General features: G+C 21.0%; 6 protein-coding genes across 6 annotated transcripts; 1 reads left to right on the top strand and 5 right to left on the bottom strand. All coding sequences in view use genetic code 6, as the record gives it.

Annotated features, from left to right (window-relative positions):
• Positions 1–753: 753 nt before the first annotated feature.
• On the bottom strand, positions 754–1,342 carry TTHERM_00567980 (transmembrane protein, putative; the record flags this gene model as incomplete). Its single annotated transcript, XM_001027603.2, has 2 exons — positions 754–831; positions 890–1,342. 2 exons carry the CDS (start codon positions 1,340–1,342, stop codon positions 754–756), a joined length of 531 nt encoding a protein of 176 aa, XP_001027603.2.
• Positions 1,343–3,032: 1,690 nt separating this feature from the next.
• Positions 3,033–4,031, bottom strand: TTHERM_00567990 (transmembrane protein, putative; the record flags this gene model as incomplete). Its single annotated transcript, XM_001027604.2, has 2 exons — positions 3,033–3,480; positions 3,586–4,031. 2 exons carry the CDS (start codon positions 4,029–4,031, stop codon positions 3,033–3,035), a joined length of 894 nt encoding a protein of 297 aa, XP_001027604.2.
• Positions 4,032–10,066: 6,035 nt separating this feature from the next.
• TTHERM_00568000 (oxysterol-binding protein) lies at positions 10,067–11,795 on the bottom strand (the record flags this gene model as incomplete). Its single annotated transcript, XM_001027605.3, has 8 exons — positions 10,067–10,160; positions 10,212–10,540; positions 10,603–10,711; positions 10,794–11,020; positions 11,080–11,157; positions 11,216–11,303; positions 11,442–11,610; positions 11,714–11,795. 8 exons carry the CDS (start codon positions 11,793–11,795, stop codon positions 10,067–10,069), a joined length of 1,176 nt encoding a protein of 391 aa, XP_001027605.2.
• A 1,490-nt stretch (positions 11,796–13,285) lies between these two features.
• TTHERM_00568020 (ubiquitin carboxy-terminal hydrolase) lies at positions 13,286–16,999 on the bottom strand (the record flags this gene model as incomplete). Its single annotated transcript, XM_001027607.3, has 13 exons — positions 13,286–13,384; positions 13,446–13,577; positions 13,638–13,859; positions 13,908–14,021; positions 14,097–14,270; positions 14,442–15,019; positions 15,099–15,183; positions 15,245–15,472; positions 15,568–16,175; positions 16,228–16,482; positions 16,591–16,690; positions 16,747–16,819; positions 16,872–16,999. 13 exons carry the CDS (start codon positions 16,997–16,999, stop codon positions 13,286–13,288), a joined length of 2,796 nt encoding a protein of 931 aa, XP_001027607.3.
• A 931-nt stretch (positions 17,000–17,930) lies between these two features.
• TTHERM_00568030 (hypothetical protein) lies at positions 17,931–19,757 on the bottom strand (the record flags this gene model as incomplete). The annotated part of the gene is made up of 5 exons (XM_001027608.4): positions 17,931–18,242; positions 18,918–19,042; positions 19,111–19,189; positions 19,287–19,384; positions 19,679–19,757. 5 exons carry the CDS (start codon positions 19,755–19,757, stop codon positions 17,931–17,933), a joined length of 693 nt encoding a protein of 230 aa, XP_001027608.4.
• Positions 19,758–21,447: 1,690 nt separating this feature from the next.
• TTHERM_00568040 (hypothetical protein) lies at positions 21,448–23,243 on the top strand (the record flags this gene model as incomplete). The annotated part of the gene is made up of 2 exons (XM_001027609.2): positions 21,448–21,485; positions 21,572–23,243. The coding sequence occupies 2 exons, from the start codon at positions 21,448–21,450 to the stop codon at positions 23,241–23,243; spliced, it is 1,710 nt and encodes a 569-aa protein (XP_001027609.2).
• Positions 23,244–24,542: the final 1,299 nt, after the last annotated feature.

Here is a 24,542-nt window from a genome sequence, read left to right as displayed (position 1 = left end):
TTTTTTTAATTTAATATTTAGATATATATGATTAATTTCCATGCATTTACAATTACTAAGTTTAAATTTATAAAATTTTTATTTTTATTATAAAACTTATAAAAATGTGATAGCTATCTATGTATATACTATAAATTACATTAATAAAATAAATTATTATTTTTTTAGTTTTGAGGTTAAAACCTTCGTTCAAAATTTTTAAAAAGAGTAAATAAAAAAATTGTTTGTGTGTTGAAATTAAATGTTTACGTTTTATCAATAATTTAAAAATAATTTGAACAAACGTTAATTTATTATTTATAAGATAAAATGAATAAATTAATGATACAAAATAGATAATAAAGTAAATCTATGTACAAATTTTGTTAAAGCCTTAAAAAGAATTAGCTTTTTAAGATATTTGTTAATAGTAAGTTTTTTAATCTAAGAATCAACTAATAACTTAGACTTATGAATCTTTATTTTATTATTACGAAGTTGTTGTTGATTTTTTTTGGAGTTATTTGAAAATTTATTGATAAAGCATTTTAAATTGTTTGAAAGATTTATAGATAAACAAAGCAATAATTATTATGATTGCCAAGCTTATGCTAGACATAAAAATGCCTATTAATTCAAGCTTAGGATTGAAAATTTGGATCATCTTTTTTATTTCAGTATTTTTATCTACACAATCTGTATCTATGAAGGAATTCAATGTAAAATAAAACTCCAACTTTACATAATATGTTAAATATACAAAAGCAACATCTATCAATAAGCTTAAAGCAAAAGACTTGATAGGAAATTTATCAGGGGGAGAAAGGAGATAAGATTCTAAAAAAACAATAGCTAATTTTGATATTGTTATTGTAATAATAATCCAGGAATACCTATGAATATAGATTACATTAAGATTGAATAGATTATTTCTTTTTTCAGAGCATTCATTAGTTTGCTTAAAATATATGACTGATTCTTTAAAAACCCACTTATTAGAAAACTAGTCTTTAATTTCATCTGCTCTCATAAATTAATCAAACTAGTAAAGTAAGTTAGGTGAGAAAGAAGTTTAATCATAAAACTCATCTTCTTCATATTTGTATTAATTTTGATATAACAAATCCAGCTTGTAGTACCTTTAGTTTTCTATGCTTTCTGATTTATAGTCACAAACAGAGACTTAAACTAATGGATTAAATTCCATACTCTATCTCTTAACTAGCAAGTAAATGTTCTCTGAATCATAAGAACCAACTAGTTCATAATTATCTTTTTATTTTTAACTTGAAATTATGAAATCGCTGATTGGACACCTCTCATTTCTAGCAACACACATAGCCATATTTTTGTAGTAGCACATCTTTTAACTATATGAGCATGAAATCTCCTATTTTTTGGTTTACATTATCAATCTGCTGTCAAACTTTCTATGTACACATAACTAAGTAGAAGTATGAGACTGGTAATTCTCGCTATAATTTAAAATTATAGTATTGTTTACGATTTATACTTTTTAATATCCTTTGTCACAAAAGTATTATCCTTAAGGAGTTAAATAAATGTCATCTATCAAATCTAAATTTTGATTGATATAGATGTAATTCATTTGATCTGTTATAATTTGATCCTAATTGAAAAATATTTAGTATATTACTAAATATAATATAGGTAGGAATCCAAAGTAAACAGTTGCTACCTTTGACGCCTTTATTAGGTTTATCATATATAATTTGTTAAGCTTTTTTTTCTTCTAGTTATTATTAGATGATATATTAATTTATATGATTATCTATCTTTATTTGGTTTCTGTAGATTTTATGTAAAGTTATTAGTAAATGATTATTTAATCAGAGTAGTAGTAAATTTAAAAATATATAATTCGATGTTAATTAATTAGCCAGTACCTGATTATTTTATTTTATTAATTTTTTGCAATATAACTTTCTAGTGGTCATAGATTTTTGAATTTGTTTAACAATTAAATATGCAAAAAATAGAGTATATAAATTTTACGATTTATATTTTAATATTTGCATCAAATATGTTTTACTAATTTTATTTGTAAATTAGTTAAGGCTTTTAAAAATAGAAAGAAGGGGAATAAAAGAGTTAAAATATCAAAATGATTGATAATCAAAGCTCTTAATTTAGTCTTATAAGCTTACTTCTAATATTTTTTACTTTATCAGTTTATAATTCACTCAAAAAAAAAATATAAAAAAGCAATAGTGAAAAATATCCTTTAAAAATTGACAAAAAATAATTAAATTAAACTTTAAGTTGTAATGCTAGATAATAAAATATTTTATTCACTTAAAGAATGATATTAGTTAAGTTAAAAGATATAAAATAAAATTTTTATGTTCATTCATTTTGAAATTTACAACAGCTCTAATTGTTAATAAATTATTTATTGAGTAATTAACTTTTCTATTCTAACTAACTCTAAATAGATAATTTTTAGCCTGAATTTGTTAATAATTTAAATAATTGTCTATTTTATTGATCAAAAATTTACGTTTCTATTAATGGAGCATAAAAAAAATCTTTTTAATATCCTCATTTATTTATTTATGTTTATATATTTATTTACAATTTCTTTTTTGTAGATAATTTCATTATTATTTATGAAACATGAATATACTTATTTCTTTGCCAATAATTTTACAAAAAAAGTCATTTGAAGCACAAATATTTGAATATATTAAACTAAAAACAAATTTTTATAGTCTTTTGTACTTTTGAAAACTTTACAAATTTTTTTATGTTGCTTTTTAAATTGAATTTTCTAAAAAAAAAAATTATATAGAAGTAAAGTAAAATTTTGTAGGGTAAAGATATGCAAAATATGTATAGACGTTTAAAATTAATTGATATATACTGATTATTATTTTTTTTTATACAGATACTAAATATTATGAGCAAATAAAAAATTATTTGATTATTTTTTTGTAAAAATACTTATTAAGATTAGATTTTTTTATTTTTTTTAAATTTTGTAGAGTATATTTAATGTAAATTTGTTTTTTTTGAATAAGTATTTTACAAATTCAAGACGTTTGTTACATTTATTATTTATGTTAAATAGACTTAGAAGCGAATTTACTTTTTAAATAATTAAAGGCTTTTTTAATCATTATAAAAGCGAAATAAAATACTGATCCAGCAATCAATGCTATTATGAGAGATACGCTTGAGAAAAAAAAACCAAATATTTCTATTTTAGTATCTAGATTTTATTTCATGTTGTAAATATCTCCATATGCGTCAAAACATCCTTTAGACAAAAGAGAATCTATATAATTGTAATACTCAATCCTAGAGTAAAAGGTAGAATAAATGTAAAATAAATCTGATAATAAACACATTATCATCATTGAAAAATCGCGTTTATTAAACGGAGAGAACTCTTCAAAGAAATAGTGCATCACTACAATACATGTCTTGTATACTTAAACAAAAACAGAAACCAATATTAGAAAAGAAGCATTTACATATCTTAATTAAAATAAGTCATATACGAACTATAAACAATTATTTTAGATGTCTATTATTTCTTCTTTGAAAATAAATAATTAATTTTTTGAACCTTAACTTATTTACTCAAATTTTTCTATTTTATCAGATTTCATTTGCAAGTCTGATTATATTATATCAAAGTCATTTTGTTTAACCTTATCATTTTATTCCAAACTCTTATCATAATAATATTGATCATTCTTTAAACCTTTAAAGTTTTCGTTTGAAATTTTAACTTAAGCAAGAGGTTAAAGTTGCTGGTTTTCTCTAGTTATAAAAATATTAAAGTTATTAAATCTTTAATCTAGCTTTTCATAGCCTTCTAAAAAATCTTCATTTGAAAATTTAATATCGCTAATTGGACATTAATATTAATAGCCAACACAAATACTAATATTTTTATAATCACATAACCTTTGATGTTTAAAGCAAACCTTTAACTGACCAAAATCAGAAACTTACTAAAATATCTTACTTTCGTGCAATCTTCTAATACAGAATAAATTATTGTGTTTAGTATCTTCTTACATTTATAGAAATTTTTTATTTTAAATATATTAATTTTCAAAACTCTGAGGGCAATTATATAAAGAGCTATTTTGTACTAAGACTGATTCTATAAAATCAGTGTTCCAGCTATTATATATCTTAATAATTTAATCTACGATAACTATGCTTTAGCTAAAGAATACCTCATAAACAACTAAGTATGACAAAGGTAATAACGAAAAGTATAATAATGATAGTTTAGTAAATTTTTTAAATAATGACATTTCTTTTCTATTTATTTATATTTTTTTTTATAGATTAATTAATTAATTATAAAGAATCTTACTTATCCAAAATCTTATAAAGAAAATAATTAATTTGGTTATATATAGAATTAGGGTACTAGAGATTTCAAAATTAATTCTTTTATTATTTTTTATTATTTTTCTATATTATTACTAAAAATTTTGCTAAAAATCTGGGCCATAAATGAAAGGGTTTTCTAGTATTTTCTTATATATAATATATTCAATAAGAGACAACAAATTTACTAAGAATCAAAATATTTACCTACTAAAATTAGCGGAATTTTGGTTAAAGAGCTTACAATATTTGATAACAGCTACTTAATAATTGTTCTATTTTTAGGTATTAAAATTTAATTTGCAATTTTTCGTGACGCATTTCAAATGTCCTTAAAATATAGAAAGATAAATTGCTTAATTTAAATTTTTTAATTTTTATTTGACAAAAAAAGATAAGATAAATTTATAAATTTACACCTTCATTTATTTAATATTTTAGTAACGCTTTAATAAGAAATAATTTTGCTTCAAATATGCAAAATACTATTGATATTTAATTTGATAAATTAATCTATTTGATGAAATATAATTTGTTACTTTTATTTCCTTATTAAAAACGACTTAAATTTAAGATATTTGAAAGAATTTCAATAATAAGCTCTATTAACCATTGTGATTATTAAAGATAAGCAATATATTAGTTATACATTTATACTATCATTTGAGACATAGAACTCATAATAAATTATATTAAAAAATGCTGTTATTGGAAATTTTCTCAATTTCAAATTATTTATTATACGAATTAAATATTTAAAATATGTTACATTTTATATGCCTTAAAGCGCTCTATTCTTATACAGAAATTACAAAATTTGTTTTAATTAGCAATATTTTTTTAATAAATAAAAATACCACTTGATTTATTAAGTTACAGGAGAGATAAAAAAATTTTCATCAAGGTATGCTTTTTTTATAAAAACATATATAATTTATATTAAATAAATAGAAAATCTTATATGCTTTGAAAAATTACATTCCATATATCGCTTAAATAAATATTCTATTTAGTAGCAAAATTTAACATTTCACAATTTTAAAATCTAGTTAAGGAATTTTGAAATTTTCTCAAGATAAAATTAAAATGATCAAATTTTAATTTAATTTCACAAAAAAATTTGGTTTTTCTTTATTTTATACTGGCTCAATCAATAATTTTCATACAAAAGTATTTTGATGATTAGAATAACAATTAATAACTTAAACATAATTAAATTTTATTTTTATTATTCATAGCTAAGCCGCTAGAAGAGTTAAAATTTAAGAGATATAGAATCCTTTACATTTAAAAGTGTTAAAAAACATTTATTTAGCTACATACAAAAGATTATTATATCATAAGAATATTTTTTAAGATACGAAAATATAAATATTTGAATTGAAGTGTTTGAGAAAATAGTGATAAGTATTTAATCATTTATTTATTTAGGTTACATTTTTTAATTTGAAATGTAATTTTGGTAAGATAATAAATAATAGGTCAATAACTACTGTTAAATTTGATATTTTTAATTTATAAAATGACAAGTCGTGTTCAATATTAATTTAGACAGACTTAATTTTAAAATATAAAATTTAAAATTTAAGTATCATATAAAAATAAAATAGATTTATGCTTAATTTTATTATATTATTTTTTGTATTTTTGTTGTTTTTATTTTACTTCTAACTTTATTTGATTATGAAAAATTAAAAGATATTGGATTTTATCTTATATACCTACTTATTAAAATTTTTTGATATTTTTACTAGCTTATTTTTTTTAAGTTTAAATTCTTATTAATAAAAATGAATTTTTAAAAAAATTAATTTGCTTTAAATTATGCAATATAGATGGATTATAAAAATTATATATGAATAAAATTTGTTTTAGTTAGTTAGTTAGTTAGTTAGTTTGCTATAAAGAAATTTTTTTAGCAAACGAATTAAATTTTAGACAAAAGAATAATTGTAAAAAAATAAATGTGTTCTGCTGATTCAGAAACAAAAGAATATGTTTTTCAATTTAATTATTTCATATTTAATCTTAAAAAGAAATTATTAGACTACGATTCTTGATTGAAAGATCAATTTTTTATTAATCGAAATTGATGAAGAAAATGGTAATAGGCTCTTAACTCTTTATTTAATTAAATACTACAAAATAAATTTCAAAGCAAGTATTTACCATCAAAAATTGTCATATTTATTAAGATTTCACAATATTATTATGTAATATGAAAATATAATTCAAACGTACTTTGAGTAGACAAATAGTTAAATAATTTATATATTCGAGGATATATTTAAGAGAATATTTTCACTGAGGGAAAAAATAAGTTTTTGTAGATCAAATATAAAAGATTATTTATGGTTATCATAATTTTTAAAGCAAATAAGGTTAAAAGGATTTTTAGACTTATTTAATAATATATTCTTAGGCATATCAAAGATTTTATTTAAAGTTTATAAAATTAGTTAAGATCAAAATTAATTTTCTAATTTTAAAAGTAAATATGATCATTTTAAAAAGAAAAGGTTTAATATTTTTAAATTCTTTTCGAAAATGATTTTTATATCTTTAGTTAATATACTATTTTTTATTGAAAAAATTAGAGTTATTTATAAAATATAAATAATTTTTAGTATAGACAAAGTAAAAAAATAACTTATAAAAAATTTTTAAAAGGTAATGATGCCAAAAGTAATTAAAATTATTTATTTATTTTTCCAAAAATGTATTCATAAAAAAATTATTGTGCATTTTTATCTTTAGAAGATTAAATTTATTCTCTTTTAAAATGTTTAAAAGAAAATAATAAATTTTATATTTTAAAATTGCTTTTTATAGCTTTTTACAATTATTGATCATTTAAATAGTGTAACTTATATTATTTTAATTTTCATTTCTAAAATAATTTTTTTATTTTAGATTTAGTTTATTATTGTAATATTCTATTCCAAAAATATTTTTATATTTTTAGTTAAGATTTATTCAAAGAATCATCGTTATATTTATGAAATATAAATATTTTGTTGAAAAAATTGACAAAAAAAAGTAAAAAAATAAATTATTGTGTATCAATCATTATCATTTAGAAGATTAAATTTAATTTTCATTTTAAATGTTTAAGAATCAGATTATACAATTATTTAAAAATTTTTTATAACTCTAAGCAAGTGAATATCATTTAAGTATATAGATAGAATAATTTTATATTAGTTTAATATTCTTTTGAAAAGGTATTAAAATTTTTAGTTCAGATCTATTTTCTTATTGAAAGAATTATGATTTTATATTTGAAATATAAATATTTTATCAACTAATTAAAATAAAAATAACTGATATAATTGTTTAAAGTAAAAAAAATATGAACAAAGTTTATAAATTATTTTATTTATGTGATCATTAATATTTTTATAAAAAAATTATAATATGTTTTAATTATTAAAAAAATCAATCTAATTAACTTTTAAAATGTTTAAGGATCAGAAAATATATTTATTTAAATCAGTTTATCTATTAAAATAAATATTTTTAATAAATTTATTTTTATTAAAATATAAAAATGAATTTGTTTTTATTTGATGTAATTAATATTTAGTCATAAAAATTTGTAATATAAATTTTGTAAAAAGATTTTTAATATTAAAAAAAAATATATTTATTCTATTAACTTTAATTAAAAATTTATTATATTTTATCTATTTCCTTGTTGTTAAAGCTCGATTACTCAATATATGCTTTTTAATATTTAAGCAGAATTCCATCACCAAAGTAAAAATGAAGTTGATAGATTTTAAAAAAATTTTTAAAATACTGCTTTTAAAATAAAATTAATATTTGAGTTTAAATTCTATAAAATTTATAAATAATTTAATAAAAAATAAATATAAAATTATATTAATTTAACTTATTTACCTAAAGTATTTTGTATTCAATAAATTATTTAATTAATTTAAAATAAAAATTAAATTACTTAAAAGGAAAAAATTAAATTTATCAACTAAAAGTTTTTTAAATATGTAAATTTTTAAATAACATTTATTTAATTAATTAAGTTCATAAATTAGAATTAATTATTTTTAAATTACTTTCAAAGCAATTCATTTTTTAATTTAATTTACTTAAAAACGGTTATCAAAATCAAATAAACAAAAACTAAATAACTTAGAATTTAAAAAGAAATAAATTTAATACAAAAAAAATTGTAAGACTAATAAATATCTTATTGATTTCTTTGATTAGTTAGCTAATTATTTTTAAAAATATTATTAAAAGGCTTATTATTTAAAAAAAATAGACTAAAGTATTTTTGAATTAATTCATAAACAAAACTGGTTTATAATTTTTAAAAAGTTGAATTTCAAACATAATTTTAAATGCTGATAATTTTTATTGAAAATTAAATAAATAATTTAACAAAACTGTAAGCAGGAATTATTCAAATTATTAGCTAAATCTGATAATAAAATAAAATTTTTATTAAAAATCATATTCTTTTAATATTAGAATCAATAATATTTTTTAATGAACTATTTATTATTGAAGTAAAATTGTGTTATTAATGAAAATAATTAGATTTTAAAGTCCACTCACTTCCTATATAAAATTTATTTGAAAATAACTGGATACTGATTTACATAATGCTATAATTTCTTAATAAGTTCTTCTTTAAATAATAAGTAAAAATTATATTTAGCTATTTCTTTAAGTATTAAATCTGATAATAAAATACAATTTTGATTAAAATAATATTCTTTTAATATTAGAATCAACAATATTTTTTAATGAACTATTATTGAAATAAAATTGTGTTATTAATGAAAATAATAAAGTCCACTCACTTCCTATATAAAATTTATTTGAAAATAACTGGATGCTGATTTACATAATGCTATAATTTTTTAATAAGTTCTTCTTTAAATAATAAGTAAAAATTATATTTAGCTATTTCTTTAAGTATTTTGTAATTAAATAAATATTTAAATTTTTTGTTTAATAAATTTTTATAATAATTAAATTAATATATAAAAATGAATTATAATTGTTATAATATATTATTATATTCTTTTAGAATAAAAGAATAATTAGTTTATTACAAATTTTACCTCAGAAAGAAATTTCTTTTTTACATTTTAAAAAAAAATTTTGTTTTCTTCAAATTTAAAAAAAAAAAAAAAATTAGAGCAACAATTCAAATTTTTTTTAAGGAAAGAAGATGTAAATTTTCATTTAAATAATGACATAAAATTTTTTAATTCTGGGTAATTAATTAAGTTTTATTTTACTGATTGATTGATTGCTTGAATAATTTTTTGTTCCAGACAGTTATTTTATATTTTAGATAAAGGATATTTAAGAATGTTAAAAATTTTATTTATTTATTATAATGTATTTAAAACTAAAGATTTTGATACAAATATGAAATGTATGAATGTATGTATATATATATGGGAAGTGTACTTATTTATGTATATTTTTAAATATATTTAATATAATAATAAATTTCTTTTTTTATAATAAACTTTACGTTATTTACAAAAGAAAATTAATTTTTAAATTTATTATAAAAGGGATGAGTGTATGTATGTGCTGTGTTGTGTTAATCGATGGATGGATTGATTGATAGATAAAAAATGATAAATTTTAGTGTAATTATTTTTTGTGAGTTGCTCAATTCTAATTATTTTAGTTATTAAGCCAATCAATTGATAAATCGATAAATCAATCAATGGCTTTTGGTTGTTAAATTATGTGATTTTTTATATTTTTTTCTAAGGTCTTAATCTTTTTTGTCTCTCTCTTCGTACATTAATTTTTATCTTTTATATTCAAAATTTTTAATAAATCGATAAATGTATAAAATTAATTACTGTTCAGCTCTATCAGTCATTCCTTTTGAAATTAATTATCTGTCTATTCTGTAGGTGCAGTCTGATTCGAGCAACTTTTCGCTATGGCTCCATGGTTATTCTTTTTAGTTTACCTTCCAGTAGACAATACCATCAAACTATATAAATTCTAACCAGTTTCCGCATCCTTTTGAAACAACAGCTCTCATGACATCACCATCTATTTCTTAAACTTTTTCAATGATAACATCGAAATCATCTTGCTTTCTCTTTTCAGTTGGTGCTTATTTTTTGCCTACACCAAAGAAACTGCCAATAGTACTAGCAACTTTAGATACTTAACTGGAACTCTAATTAATAAGTAAGGTAATTTGTTAAAAAAATTAATTAGTAATAGTCTAAAAAAATTTACATCATAGTAAAACTTGATTTCTGCTTCTAAGCTTGTTTTTTTGTTTTTTATCTTAAATGATTTCTATTAATGCATAATTCTATCACCAAGGATTATACCAACTATTTATCTATAATAAAAGAAAATCAAGTTAATTAAATTATTATTTTTCTATTTTTCAAATCTAATATCTTTAATAATATATTATTTACATTTATGAATATTCAATTTCAAATTTATTTCCATCACCAAAATCAACTATTTTGTTTCCGTAAGCGATACCGTTTAAGGCATTTAAAGAAGGAGTTACGCTTGCTCCTACTTTATGTGAGCCATATATTTAGAATTATTTTTTAGGTGTTGAAACTTGGTATCTGACACATGGGGGATTAACGCTAATACATTCTCCATAATATTGAGATCCATCTTCTTTAAACATCTGTTAATTTAATTTATAAATTTTAAATTCATTTCTTGCTCTAAAATGTTTTTAATTACTTGGCATGTTTCTCCCAAGAGATTGTCAATGGGTGCTTTAGTGTAGAGTATTTCGGGACTTAAGCAGAGTGAAGAGATCTAATTTAAAAAAATATTTAAGATTTAGATTGATTGACTATTAAATTGATTTGATTACTGTATGAGTGATAACGCATTTCATTTAAAATACTGGATCATAAGGTTTTAAAGCTGCTAGTTTTAAAATATCTAAATTTTGTTAATCGCTATATTTATAATAAAATAGGTATTAGATTAGCTATATGGAGATGGTATGCTTGTTTGTTTGTTTGGCAATTAAAAAAACAACTAAGAATAAATTTGTTTCTAAAAACTTCATATAAAAACTTCAAAAAAAAGCTTACGTAGCAATAATTTCTAAGTAGGTGAGGTCTTTACACAAAGCAGCAGGCTTGCTAATAGTCATAATATTTTAGATTTCACCCTTAACGATTTTAGTTCCTACTTGCTTTAAAACACTTTTTACAACTTCGTTTGTCTTAGTGTCGTTGATATAGCTCATATGAAAACCACCTGTTGATATTTTATATTGAAAATAGCTTAAAATTAGAGTCCTGTTAATTAAATGCTCATGACAATGAGAAATAAAAATAGTGGTGTTTAATTTTGTATTTACCTTTTGCGTGGGCAGCGGGATGGCGAGGATAAGTTCTAGCCTTTTCATAGACTTCGCTTGGTTCTTCAAAATTTTTTGACATTGCTTTAATTCCAGTGAAGGTTTTTTCCGATTTATTAATAATATTTTGTTTTAATTAATTAATTTCAAATTATAATTTGTTAAGAAATAACTATATATTTTTTGTATGCCTTTAATCCAGCTAGTTACTACATCTTAATTTCAACTCTATTATAATAAGAAATTCAAAAGAAACAAACAAATATTTGGATCAGGACGTCCAATGGGAAATAAGTAAGGGTGGGTAAGATTAAATTTAACTTCATTCATTTATTATTTATTGTCTATACTTTTCTTATGCAAGCGCTTATATGTTATAATTACTCACCTTTTTTTTCTTCGACTTTGCTTTCATAATATTATTTATAATTAGATTTTATCATATTTATCTAATCTTTGATTTTCTTTACTTCTTTAATTTACTCTCAAACAAATAATAAATCTAAGTCGTCTCTGCTGAAATAATATTCTCTTGTCTATTCATTAATTCATTCGTTCAGTCACTCATTTTTTCATTCATAAACGTTTCTACTATTGAATTGTCAGTCTCCATAAACAACTAGAATTATCTCACTACTATCTTTTAATAATTTCAATTAAGTAAGCGCAGCCAAGTACGCACTACACTTACCTTGTTTAACAATGGATCTATTAACTTACTGTCAAAATTAGAAATTTCTCTGTAAAGCAAATCTATATTATTTCTATAGTAAACAATATAGTGTTTCTAATTAAATTCTGGGCACAAATAAAATTTACATAAATAATATTAAAATTAAATTTTTGTTAACTTTTTCATTTGGTTTGAATGCACTGCTTAAATTATATCTTTGCATAGAGCCTTTTTAAATTTACAAATTTATGATTATGACTCATATCTGTTATTCAAATTTACTGGATTACTTAATGTCTATTATCGTGCAATTTCAATTAATAGTATTTAGAATTTTAAATACTTCATAAAGTCATAAGAGTAAAGTAAAGCGCAGTATTGATGCATAAGAATGAACAAATTTCTTTAATCATCTTTGAATTTTTGAAAATTGTGTAAGATTTCTTTAAAAAGAGGTGAATTTTTATTAAATCAAACTCCTTTTAATAATCAATATAGATAAAAATTATAACTTAAATTATGACTGTATTACTACGAAAAATTATGCTATTTTATAGAGAACAAAAGGGAAATTCATAATTTGGCTAAATTTGAATAAGGTATTTTCATATTTAAGCAATAAATACTTACTATAACAAGCAATTAAAGTATTATAAAAAGATTTGAATTAAATGAAAAAAATAATACTAATCAATTTGATTATTACAAACTTTGTTATCAATTATTATTGTAAGGTGATAATATAAAGTATATTAAAAACTAAAACGAATAAGCATTATAAATAAATAACAAACAAGCAAGCAAACAAATTAAGAAAATTAAATATCAATTTATGTTTTTATTTGCTTTTTTCTTTTTTTCTTTCTTGTTTGTCAGTCCGTAAATATATAATTGGCAAATCATTTCTTAAAGATATCGGAATGAAGAGTATTCACTCTTTCTTTCAATCCAAAAGTAGATTACTTTTAAAAAATTAAGTTGAAGAACGAAGCAAATTTCTATCAATAAAAAAACATTTTATTAAAAATTAATTAATACTTTCTTTTTAATATATTTTACTTTTGAGCTCTAATCAAACTACTTCTGTAATTCTAAAAGCCTATTTAAGTACTTGTCTTCACTCAGACCTATGCTCCAATTATACATATTATCCATATCCTTCTGTATTTCTTCTATTTTTCTTTCAATCAGCTTTAAAAAATAAATAAATACATAAAGATTGTTTTAATTCAAATTTATTTATGAAATTACTTCATATGGTTTTTATACTATTGAAGCATACTAATCATTTTTACTTTAGTCTGTTACTGCCTTTAAATGTTCATTGTAGCTTTTTAAAGTTGTCTTGTCAAATATCTATTCTGCATTTTTAGTAAAATCATTCAAATTTTGCTTTATTTGTTTTAACACTAATTCATAGTTCTTTGGAAGATTCTTACTAAATGCAACAATAATCGTAACTATTTTAAATATCTTTAACCGATGTTAAAAAATTCTATTTCTAATAAAAAAAATGATTACATTTTATGGAGTATCTTGGCCACAGAAATCAAAAATTAAGCAGCTCAATTTTAGCAGTATCAGGCTTAAATTAAAGTCTCCGAAGGATCTAAAGTATGCCTACTCTGGATTATTCTATTTCATTCACATTTTTCAAAATTAAAAAAATCTATGATTTATAAAATACCAAAATAAAAAAACCATATTTACAATTTTTATTAGCTTGTAGATAGCTATTAAGCTATTTTCCCAATCTTAATTTAAAGCACTCTCCATAATTATACAACTGATTATACAGCATTTCACATTCTGAATGTATTCGGCAAATTTCATCTCAATAAATTGTATTTCTTTATTTGAATAATTTAAATTGAATCCTCTATTCTATAATAAAATAAGTCAATTATTTATTTATTTATTTATGCTACCAGTTTAGATAAATCTCATCTCCCTTTATCAACTTAAAAAAGTTGAGCAAGAAAAATAAAGAAGTCTTATTTTGCAATAGGGGAGAAAAAAATTTATCGTTGATTGTAATTTGGGAATAAGAATTACTTAATATAAATTTCTAATCTATTCTTTTAATTTTAATAAAAGTTTTTAATCATTGAGAAGATCATGAAGTCCATATGATGGTGATATTTAAGCCTTTAGGCTGGTGTCTAACAGATGCAGCTAGAAATAATTTAATAAACCTTGATAATATAAAAAACCTCCAAAATTAATTAGGCAAGGGAATTTTTTGTCAATACTCATTTTATTAAACTTTCTAATGTACTACTCAATAAAAGTAAATCTCTTATCGTATTCTCTTATTATTAAACTGGCTTGCTAAGCTAGGTGATATTCTTCCAAATCAGTTTAGAATTACTTATTTTCTTTAATTAGTTCTTCCTTTAAATTTTATGGGAGATACTATACTAAATTAGTTGAATCTTATTTGTAGATTGTTTCCCTATTTTTTTTAGCTAAATCTTCATTAATGTAAATCAAACCGTAAGCACTTTAATCTGCAAATCCTTTTGCATTTCTCAGCACTTCAGACTCTTCTACTTCAATACAATTAATATCATCATATTTAAACCACTTCTATTAGTTTAAATCGTAAATATAGCTGAAGTAATGTCCAAACTCTATTTTAATGTAAAAAATAAATATGACTAAATATATGTATGATCAATAAATAATACTTAAGAATATTAAATTAATTACCAGCAGAACTACCCTTATGAATTAGAATAGACTGTAAAATATATTTTTAATTTTTCATTGATTAAAATAATAGGTCCTCTTCATCCTTAAATTTAATTAATTTTTATTCATTAATTTGTGACTTCACAATATTTAATATATTTTACTTTGATTTTCTTAAGTTGAGATTCAAGAGATTATATTTTTTCAAGGCATTTAATTTTGCTTTGGTCTAAAATTGATACAATTTTCTCTTATGCATCAGCTGCAATTTACAAATCTTTCTAGATGGGGTCTTGGTAAAACTTTTAAGTTAATTCTAGTATTTATAGAATACCTAGCTAACTCTAGCTATAATTTTAGTAATATTCCAGTTACTAAATCAAATCGTCTTTCTGTTCAATAAGTCAATTATAATATTTTTAGATAAAATGCTTTTCATAAATCTTTTTTTTGAAATGATAATATAAATTTTGAATATTCAACTTACTTATTTTTTCAAAGATTGCTGCTTATTCTAAATTTAGAAATACATGTCTTTGTTGACTTCTAGGAAACGATCAACATAAATTTCCTTATCAAAGCTGAATTCGGTATGAATTTTTACTACTTCTTTAGTTTTTTGATCGTATTACATCCTTTGAATTTAGAATAGAAGAACTTCTGGGATTTTAGAAATCCAAAATTGCATAGATGCAATAACTTTTTCATTTTTATCATTCTTAAAGTCATCGACAGTGTAATTTCTCTGCTCTTCCCAAGCTGAAATTAAATCTTTACATTCTGTTTGTAAATATATTGACGAGAATTATTGGGATTCCTAATGCTTTATTTCCTATTCATCTTGATAAAAAATACTTACTTGAGTACGTTTTCCAAAAAATAAGCTTTTAATTCTTTTATCTTCTTCAAATTCTTCCTAATTGCTTTGTGTATCACAACTAGCTTAGGAATTTTGAGAAGATGATTCAGCAAGCCACTTATCTTCTAGTTTTGTAACATTATTTTCTGAATAAATTAAACCTTCTTCTACTCTACTCAAAAATGTTAAATTGAATTCTCCAATATCTTACTAATCACCAATCTTTAACCTTTCACCTTTTTGAAAATTATTATAATATATTTTTCATAAAAAAACGTAATATGTTACCAAAATCATTAACTATGTTCTTGAGAAGATTAGTTGGGTTGAAAAATTTCTTATCTGATAAAACCATAAATGAAAAAAGTCTTTGCAAATGTACAACAAGATTGATTGATGCAATAACCCTTTTAGATTTTTATTCTCCTAAATATTTGGTTAGTTTGTTGAAATCGAGTCGTGATGGGTAGCGATACTTTAATATATACTTACAGAATTCTGAGTTATTAAAGTAAGATTAGATTAGAGAATTAAAGTAACAAGCTTTTTTATTATAATATTTTTAAAATTAGTTATGCTATTTTGAAGCACTTTTTGATTAAATCTATCAAAAAAGTGTTTATTTAGTGACATTTTTAAATAGATTTTTACTATTTCCCACATTCATAAGTCCAACTGGATGATTCTTTTTTCTAATCCTATCAGTAAGATTAAAGTCCTAATCGTAATCAATATGATCCATATAAGAATCCTTGCAAATAAATAGTAGAAATTAACTTAAAATTATCGATTGAAATATATTTTTACTGTTCTTTTATGGCTTAGCTATGGAGATGGTCCCATATTCTATATTAGATTCTGATTTTAATTTTAATTTGACCTGTATTAAAAATATTTTAAATTTTTTATTGCTTTTAAATGAATTAGATTACTAAATTTCTAAGCACAAGTCTATCAAATTATCACCTTTCGAATACATTTACTAAGCTCTTTCTATAATATCGCTTCTAAAACCCATTTCCTTAGCATTTTCTACTTGCTATTTTAAATTTTAGTTCATTTTACTTACTAGCTTACCTAATTTGTACTATATCCTAAACTTGCTTTAAAATTTTTCTACTAAAAATATCTTTGTTTGTTTATTTATTTTATAAATAATGCGTTTATAATTGAGAATAGGTTTATAGCAATCAAACAAGTTTCTTAACTAATTTGTTAATATGTGAAATTCTATCTAATTGAAATTTTTTTTATTTCAAACATTATCTAATAAATTACTGATTAGAAAGGTAAAAATTAAAATTTTTAAGGCTTTAAAGCAAGCAGCAGCTTCACTCACCTACATTTAGATTCTACATCCAAAAATTTTTGATAATACTTATTTATCAACATTTCAAAAATAAAACCAAATAAAATATTTGTTTATATTTAAAAAAAATATTTTGCATAAATCAAATTTATCATAATCAAAATTAAAAAAACATTTCAAAAGTTTTTAAATTAAAATTTATTTGCTTTAATTTAAAAATAATTAGTAAATTTTTAAATCTCATTTCAATCTTTTTTATTCTAAAATCTTTTGATGAAAATTTGCAAAAATCAATTTTTATTAATTCGTTTAGATATTGTTGATGGATTTATTTTATTAGATATTTAAACAAATCTCACATTTATACTACTGATATTGGATAAAAAAATAGCAAAAAGAAAGAAGCAAAATAACTTAATATACGAAATTATTATCGAATTTTACGGCAAACAAATACCCTTTAATGAAATAAGAAAACACAATAAATCATAAATTTTCCTATTAAGAGTACTAATAATTTAATTTATTTATTTATTTGTTATTAACACCTCTCTGCAAGTTGTAGTAAGTAAATATTTACATTTGGTTTTCAATATAAAAATATCTTTCACAAACCAAAATTAAACAATTAATTGACCAAGAACAGGTGAATAACAATAACTATTAAAATAAGTTAATTAACTCAGTAAGTGTAAGTTTTTCTTTCGGCAGCCTTAGGGGTATCGTAGAAAGTAGGTAAGGTGGTGAGTTCGTGACTGGCAAAATCGGATTCGAAGTTATCGGCAGCTCTTCTAGCATAGGCCAATTCCATCAAGAAATCAAACATATCATCTTAGCAAGCGTATTAAGCTTCATAATATTCTCTATAGCAAGGATAAGTTTTGTAGTTCTTTTGATTTTTAACTTGATCGAACTTAGTATGTCTTTGATCATGATAAACTAAATCACATCTGAACCATCTTTCAAATCTCAAACCGCACAACATGTAGTAATCCTATGAGATTAATAATTTAATTTTTAATATTTTTAATTATTTAAATAAAGCACTTTTTAAAAAAGAGTTAATTATATTCAAATTAGTTTATTTAAATAAATTCGTTGATAATAATAAATGCAAATTTAAGCATGATAAATTAGAGTTAATTGGTTGATTGGTTGGTTTTTTTGATTGCTTTATTTGTATTTTTTTTATTGTTTTATCTGTATTTTTGTTTTCATGAAGGAGATAGATGTGATATGAATTAAAAATTGTATTTATTATTAGAAAGTAATTCCAAAAAATGTCTATGTAAAAACACTATTTGAAAAAATGGTGTTTAAAAGTTTAAATAATTTTAAAATAAATGATTGATTTTTAACTTTTCATTTTGATTTCCTTGGCTATTATCATTTATTTTTTAGATATTTATTTTTTTATTGATAATATCTTATTTAAGACTAAATTGAGTATCTTTTTTTCCACTTTTTTTTGAAAATGCTTGATTTCTCTAGACTAAAAGATACATATTTTAATGGCTATTCTATGCTTAATATAAAATAACATTTGTATTCTAAAGTGACGGGCCTAAATATCTATGCAAATTGAGAAAATGAACTTTTGAAACTATTTTTGGATACTGACGTCTGTCTAACTAACTCTTGCTTTTGAAAACTACAAAAATTTCTTTACTTGCATTTGATAGAAAGTTTAAGTGGGAACAACAGTTCTTTATCTAGGAGAGAGACCAATTTGATAGCTGTTGGTTCTGCCAGTAGGAGTAAAACCGGGGAAAGTAATCAAATCATCCAAAGCCCCTATTATAGTTAAAATACGAAAGATCAGTTTAACATTACAAGCTAATATTTTTAATTTGCATAATTACATCCTTCAAAGACAACAGTGTACATATCTTCAGGTTCAAACATTTAATACTTTTTAAGACCATGGTCAAAGAAGAAACACTATTTTTTAAACAAAAACGATTTCAATAAACTTTCTAACTATCTAAATTGGAACACTAGTCCTTTTCATAATAATTTAAAAAAAAAAACTGCTTGCCTTCATATAGTTTCTGAAGAAGTGTTCTAATTAAAACTTTTCCCAAACTGCATCAGTTCTTAAGATAAAATCTTTGTCGTATTCTCTCCAGTCCTTACCTACATTTATTAAAATTATTTTAAATAACATCCATGGGAAGTCTTCCTCCTCTGTCTAAATAATTCATTTATTCAGCTAGAAATTAGGTTTTATGATATAATTGCTTCCTAAATTTTATATTTCTTTCATTTTGGCTTATTTTAATTTCTAAATTTCGGCTATAAAAAATGATAACTAGCTTCCTTCAAAATTCACTAAATTTTAGGATTGAAATCGCTGCTAAAAAGCTATAAGAATAGAGGAGGACAAGACTTTACTAATCTATTTATTGTGATTAACTAAATTTGTTTTACCTCTAGTGAGGAAATTGTATCCAGCGGGCATTTTGCCGTAGTCAGCAGGGAGATCTTTCTTTTCAACAGCAGAACTCATTGTAAGAATGATACTTTTTTCTTCTTCTTCTTTCTCTTTTTATTTAATTAGCTTTGTACTAATATTTTTTATTAAAAAAAAGAATCTAATCCTAAAAAGCAAATCAATAATTTAATTATGATCAAATAAATTTCATGTTAAAATGAATTAGCATTATCCTTCCATATTAATTTGCAAGGAAATTTATTTAAGAAAGGCAACATTAGAAAGAAGAAATCATATTAAATAAATCAATAAAGTCATTTAGCCTAAATAAATCAAAAAATAATAAATAATCTTCACATCTCATTATTCAATTCATACATACATACATAAATACATTTATTTCCTATTCATTTCAATTAAAATATCTTGCTTTATTCCTTTTTTATTTATTTATTTATGTTTGCTTTCAAATTAAATTATAATATTTATCATTAAGATATACTTAATTAATAATGCAGACATGCAGAAACAGATATACATATTCATTCATTCATAAATACATGTAAGAATTACTTCATTTTTATTGAAATACTTATTCATTAATTAATTCATTCATTTATTTTACCATTTTATTCATATATTTCATTCATCTAACCTCAAGCAAAGTATCTTCAAAACAAATTTACTAATTTAATATTTATACCCTTTTTAATCTTATTTAAAATATTTAAATTGGCATTTATCAATTCAAACATTAATATATTGGAAAACCGATAAAAAAACATTTTCTAAATAAGCAAAATAAAAAAAATACTTTAATTTTAAAATATTGCATATTTAGAATTTACATTTGCTTTTGATTTATTTATTTACATTAATAAAAATAAAGTAAATATATGTATTAGTGAAAAAATACTGCTTTCTACTTACAGTTTTTATATAAAATTAAAAATATTTATAAAATTGATTATTTTCTATTCATTTACAAGTTAAAATTTAAAAATTATTTATTAATTTTTAATTCAAACAATTATATTTTATTGATGTTGTTTTGGATTTAAAAATATTTTATCTGTTTGATATTTTATTTTAAAATTTTATATTTAATAATTATTTAATTTACTGAATATTTTTTTATAAATAAAGTAAAAAGTTTTAAATTTTAAATAATATCTTTTATTCAATAATTTAATTAAAATTTTATTATAAATCTAACTTTAAAATATTCTGATTTTGTTCAAATTAAATATGTAGTTAATGGAAATCTAAAATATATAAGCTTAAATGTAAATTAATATTTTTTAATTTTAATTGTAATTAATCCTAAATTTAAAAAATAATAATTTTTTATAAAATTAAAAAAAATGATTTTCTTAAAATTTTTATTTTTTATTATTCTTTTTATTTGCTTTTGTAGACTTCTTTTCATATTTTTTTATTCACCCTAAAACCAATTTTATTGCTTTTATATATAAATTATTGCTAATTTTCTACAATGTACTAATAATTAGTATCTAGCTATAAGAGTAGGATTAAAAAAATTATTAAAAATATACTATTTTCATTATCCTATAAAAAATAATAGGAATTTACATCACACTTTAGAATGATCTTTAGAATGACTGTATGTATTTATTTAATGTATTTTAATTCATAATTTTATTATATTCTTAATTAAATTTTAAGTAGAAATTAAAGAAGCATCATAAATTAGCCTAAAGTAAAGCTTATTCAAATTAAAGTTTACTGAATAAATAAAAGAAAAATGTACTATTCCCAACCTAAACACAGCCAAAATAGGCCGTAAAGCTTGATTTTAATTTTAAAATATTCAAATTTATTTAAAAAAATGATTAGATATATGTTTAGATTTGTATTTTAAAAAATAGATTTTTTAATGGTATACAAGATGAGATTAAAAATTTAGTTTAGAGCCCATCTCAAGTAGATATGGCTGAAAGCTTGGATTTGATTTAATTTAAATGCTATCAAGACATATTGAAGCAAAAGAGTGAACAAAAAGTTTAGTAAACTCCTCTTAGTTACTCATAATCTATACAATATCTTGGTAAAGAAGCAAACATAATGTTGAAAACTACTAATTTTGGAATGAATAATTTAGAAAATAATTAGTAAAGATAAAATGAAATTTAGCAGAAGAGCTCTAAATACACTCTCAATGCAAACTCTTTGAAAAACAATATAATCAAAAGGCCAATCTAGATATAGCAAGATTATTGGAGTCCTGTAGATTCAAGAGTTAAAAAATTAATACAAAAATCAACTTTAAAACAATAAAAATGTTAGTAAGAATTGGAAGACAACTTCTTAATGTACTAAAATTCAAACTAATGCTAGCAGATAGAAAGTGATTTTTTAAATACTAATGATAGCTAATTTTAATACAAAGCACCAATAAACGCATAATAGGATAAATTTTGCTAATATAAACACTAAGATGATTAGACTAAAAACATTTCAACATAATCAAATGAAAACTAAGCTTTGATTTATTCATCAACCAATAAAAATAACTTTACAAAAACGCCCTCTGTCTATCAAAAGAGGGAGAATCTATTAATATAAGAAAAATTTGCACTCAAGATTCCTAGCAAGTTAGAATTGAAAAATCTTGAAAATCCTTAATTAAGATTGTTTACGCCTCTAAAAATAAATCCTCCGTTTGTAAAAAAACCATACACAGAAAAATCTAAGACCTACACAATGGGATTTTTAAAGGCTTAGATCAATGAATATACTTAATAACCTAACGTGATTCATGCAAATAATAGATTAAGGTAGTCTTGGTAGAATCGTATTGGTAACTCTCAGTCCAAATCTAGTCTTGTTAATGAAGAAATGATGTAGACAAATGGATGGAAGCAATTTAGAAAAACCACTTCAAAATTATTTTCTTAAATGCCAAGTTCTGAATAATAACAATTACAAGAAAGAGAAATCCACAATAATTTATAAATGGACGTCCCAGATAAAAACTAGTCAAAGAGCAATTTCGAATAGCTAATGGCCTATACTAATTATAAAAATTATAGCAACTATCAATAATAATTAAATTAAGTAAATCATTAAGAAAGTAATGATTAAATGATTTAAAATGAAATAGTAGGCAGTGACTTAAACATGCAGTGTCTAAGTAATAGATCTAATTTAAGTCATCTAAATTATTAAGGTTCAACACAGTATTTAAATAAGACAAAATCAGATGGCTTCAATCACTTTTACAAATCTAATATGCTTATGAAAGATTTAGAAAAAATTCAAACTTAAAAAATAAAGGCTCAACTTAGCAATTAACAAGGGTTTAAATAATAGGCTTTGATATCTGATAGAGAAATGATTATTTAGAATCAATTACCAGGTAGTAAAATTATTTTGAAGTAAGTTCATCAAAGAAATCTTTCTCAAAAATCTGATAATGATAGTAATCATAAAGTATATTATACTCTCCCTGAAAGAGTCAACTTTTTCAAGAGTAAAAACTTTGGAAATTAAAATCAGTAAAATGATCGTTTACATAATTAAAATCTATCAGTAAAATGATTAAAAAATCACTAACTAACTAAACAAATTCTTTCATAAAAAATGAATAATTATTTATAATTTGATCAATTTTTAAAATAAATTTTAAATTATATTTTTTTACTTATTTTATGTGAAAATAAATTATTAAATTTTATTAAAGTGATAACAATATCTTTTTTTTCTAAGCAACCAACGATAATGTTATATTTTACAATGGTTTTAAATGAAATTTTTGAAATTTTTTAAGCAAATACATTTTTTTTTAAATTAAAAATTTTGTAAAGAGATTGTTGTAAACTAAAATGAACTTAATAATTCAAATAAATATTATTTTGTTGATTTGAATATGGTTGACAATAAATAAAATTGGAAGTAAAATAAATTCTTAACAATAATATTTTTATTATAAGATTTAGTTTTAAATATTTTTAAATGTGAAAAACTTTTTTTAGATAATTTGTAAATCCTAAATAAAATTAAATCCAATATTAATATAAAATTCCCTCTTTCTAATAAATAAAATATTTATTTTCTAAAAATTTGTTTCCTTTTTTATTAAATTTAATTAAATATTCAAATCATTACTAAAATAAGCCATTAAATTTCAATTATGGCATTTTTTTTTGATTTAGCAACTCTTAAAACATTTTAAGAATAAACTTTTTCGATGCAATAAATAATTTTTCTTCAAATTTGGTTAATTTAATAGTGAATAAAAAATTCTTTTTATATTTTTAAAATATATTACATTAATTTTAATTTTCCATTTTTATTTGTGAATTTTTAAGCATCAAAAATTTGATTTATACCAAACAATAGTAAAATAAATGATAGCTATTGAAATTATTTTTGATGTATTTGACTTAATTTTTTGATAGCTTTTTTTAAAGAAAGAAAACAAAAACAACTTTACTTTATTAATTTTTTAAACAATATACTTCTAAGCTAAAAATAAATGATAATTTAATTTTAATTGTATTTTAAAACTTACTTTTACTAAATTCTACATATCTCAAAAACCAATTTCAAAATAAGTAGTTGCTGTATCAGTTAGTTACATGTAATTAAACAAAAGGTTTAAGGAATATTGTAAATTTAACCTTATTATCATTGATTTTTGATAAATAATATCATAATCCTGTTACACTGTACACTTTTTATCTTTTTAGCTATTTCAACTAACAATTTTCATGAATTATTTTTAAAATTTGGCATTTAGATTTGCAAAAAAATTAGTCATAATAAATTTTGTTTAAATTTGATTAAAACTTTTGATTTGATAGAGAGATAGAAAATAACAACAATTTGTTTGGAACA

The sequence above is a fragment of the Tetrahymena thermophila genome (genome assembly GCF_000189635.1).
Source record: "Tetrahymena thermophila SB210 genomic scaffold scf_8254431, whole genome shotgun sequence".
In the NCBI taxonomy this organism is placed as follows: Eukaryota; Ciliophora; class Oligohymenophorea; order Hymenostomatida; family Tetrahymenidae; genus Tetrahymena; species Tetrahymena thermophila.
The sequence above is the reverse complement of the archived record's forward strand: the minus strand, read 5'-3'. Positions and strand labels throughout refer to the sequence as shown.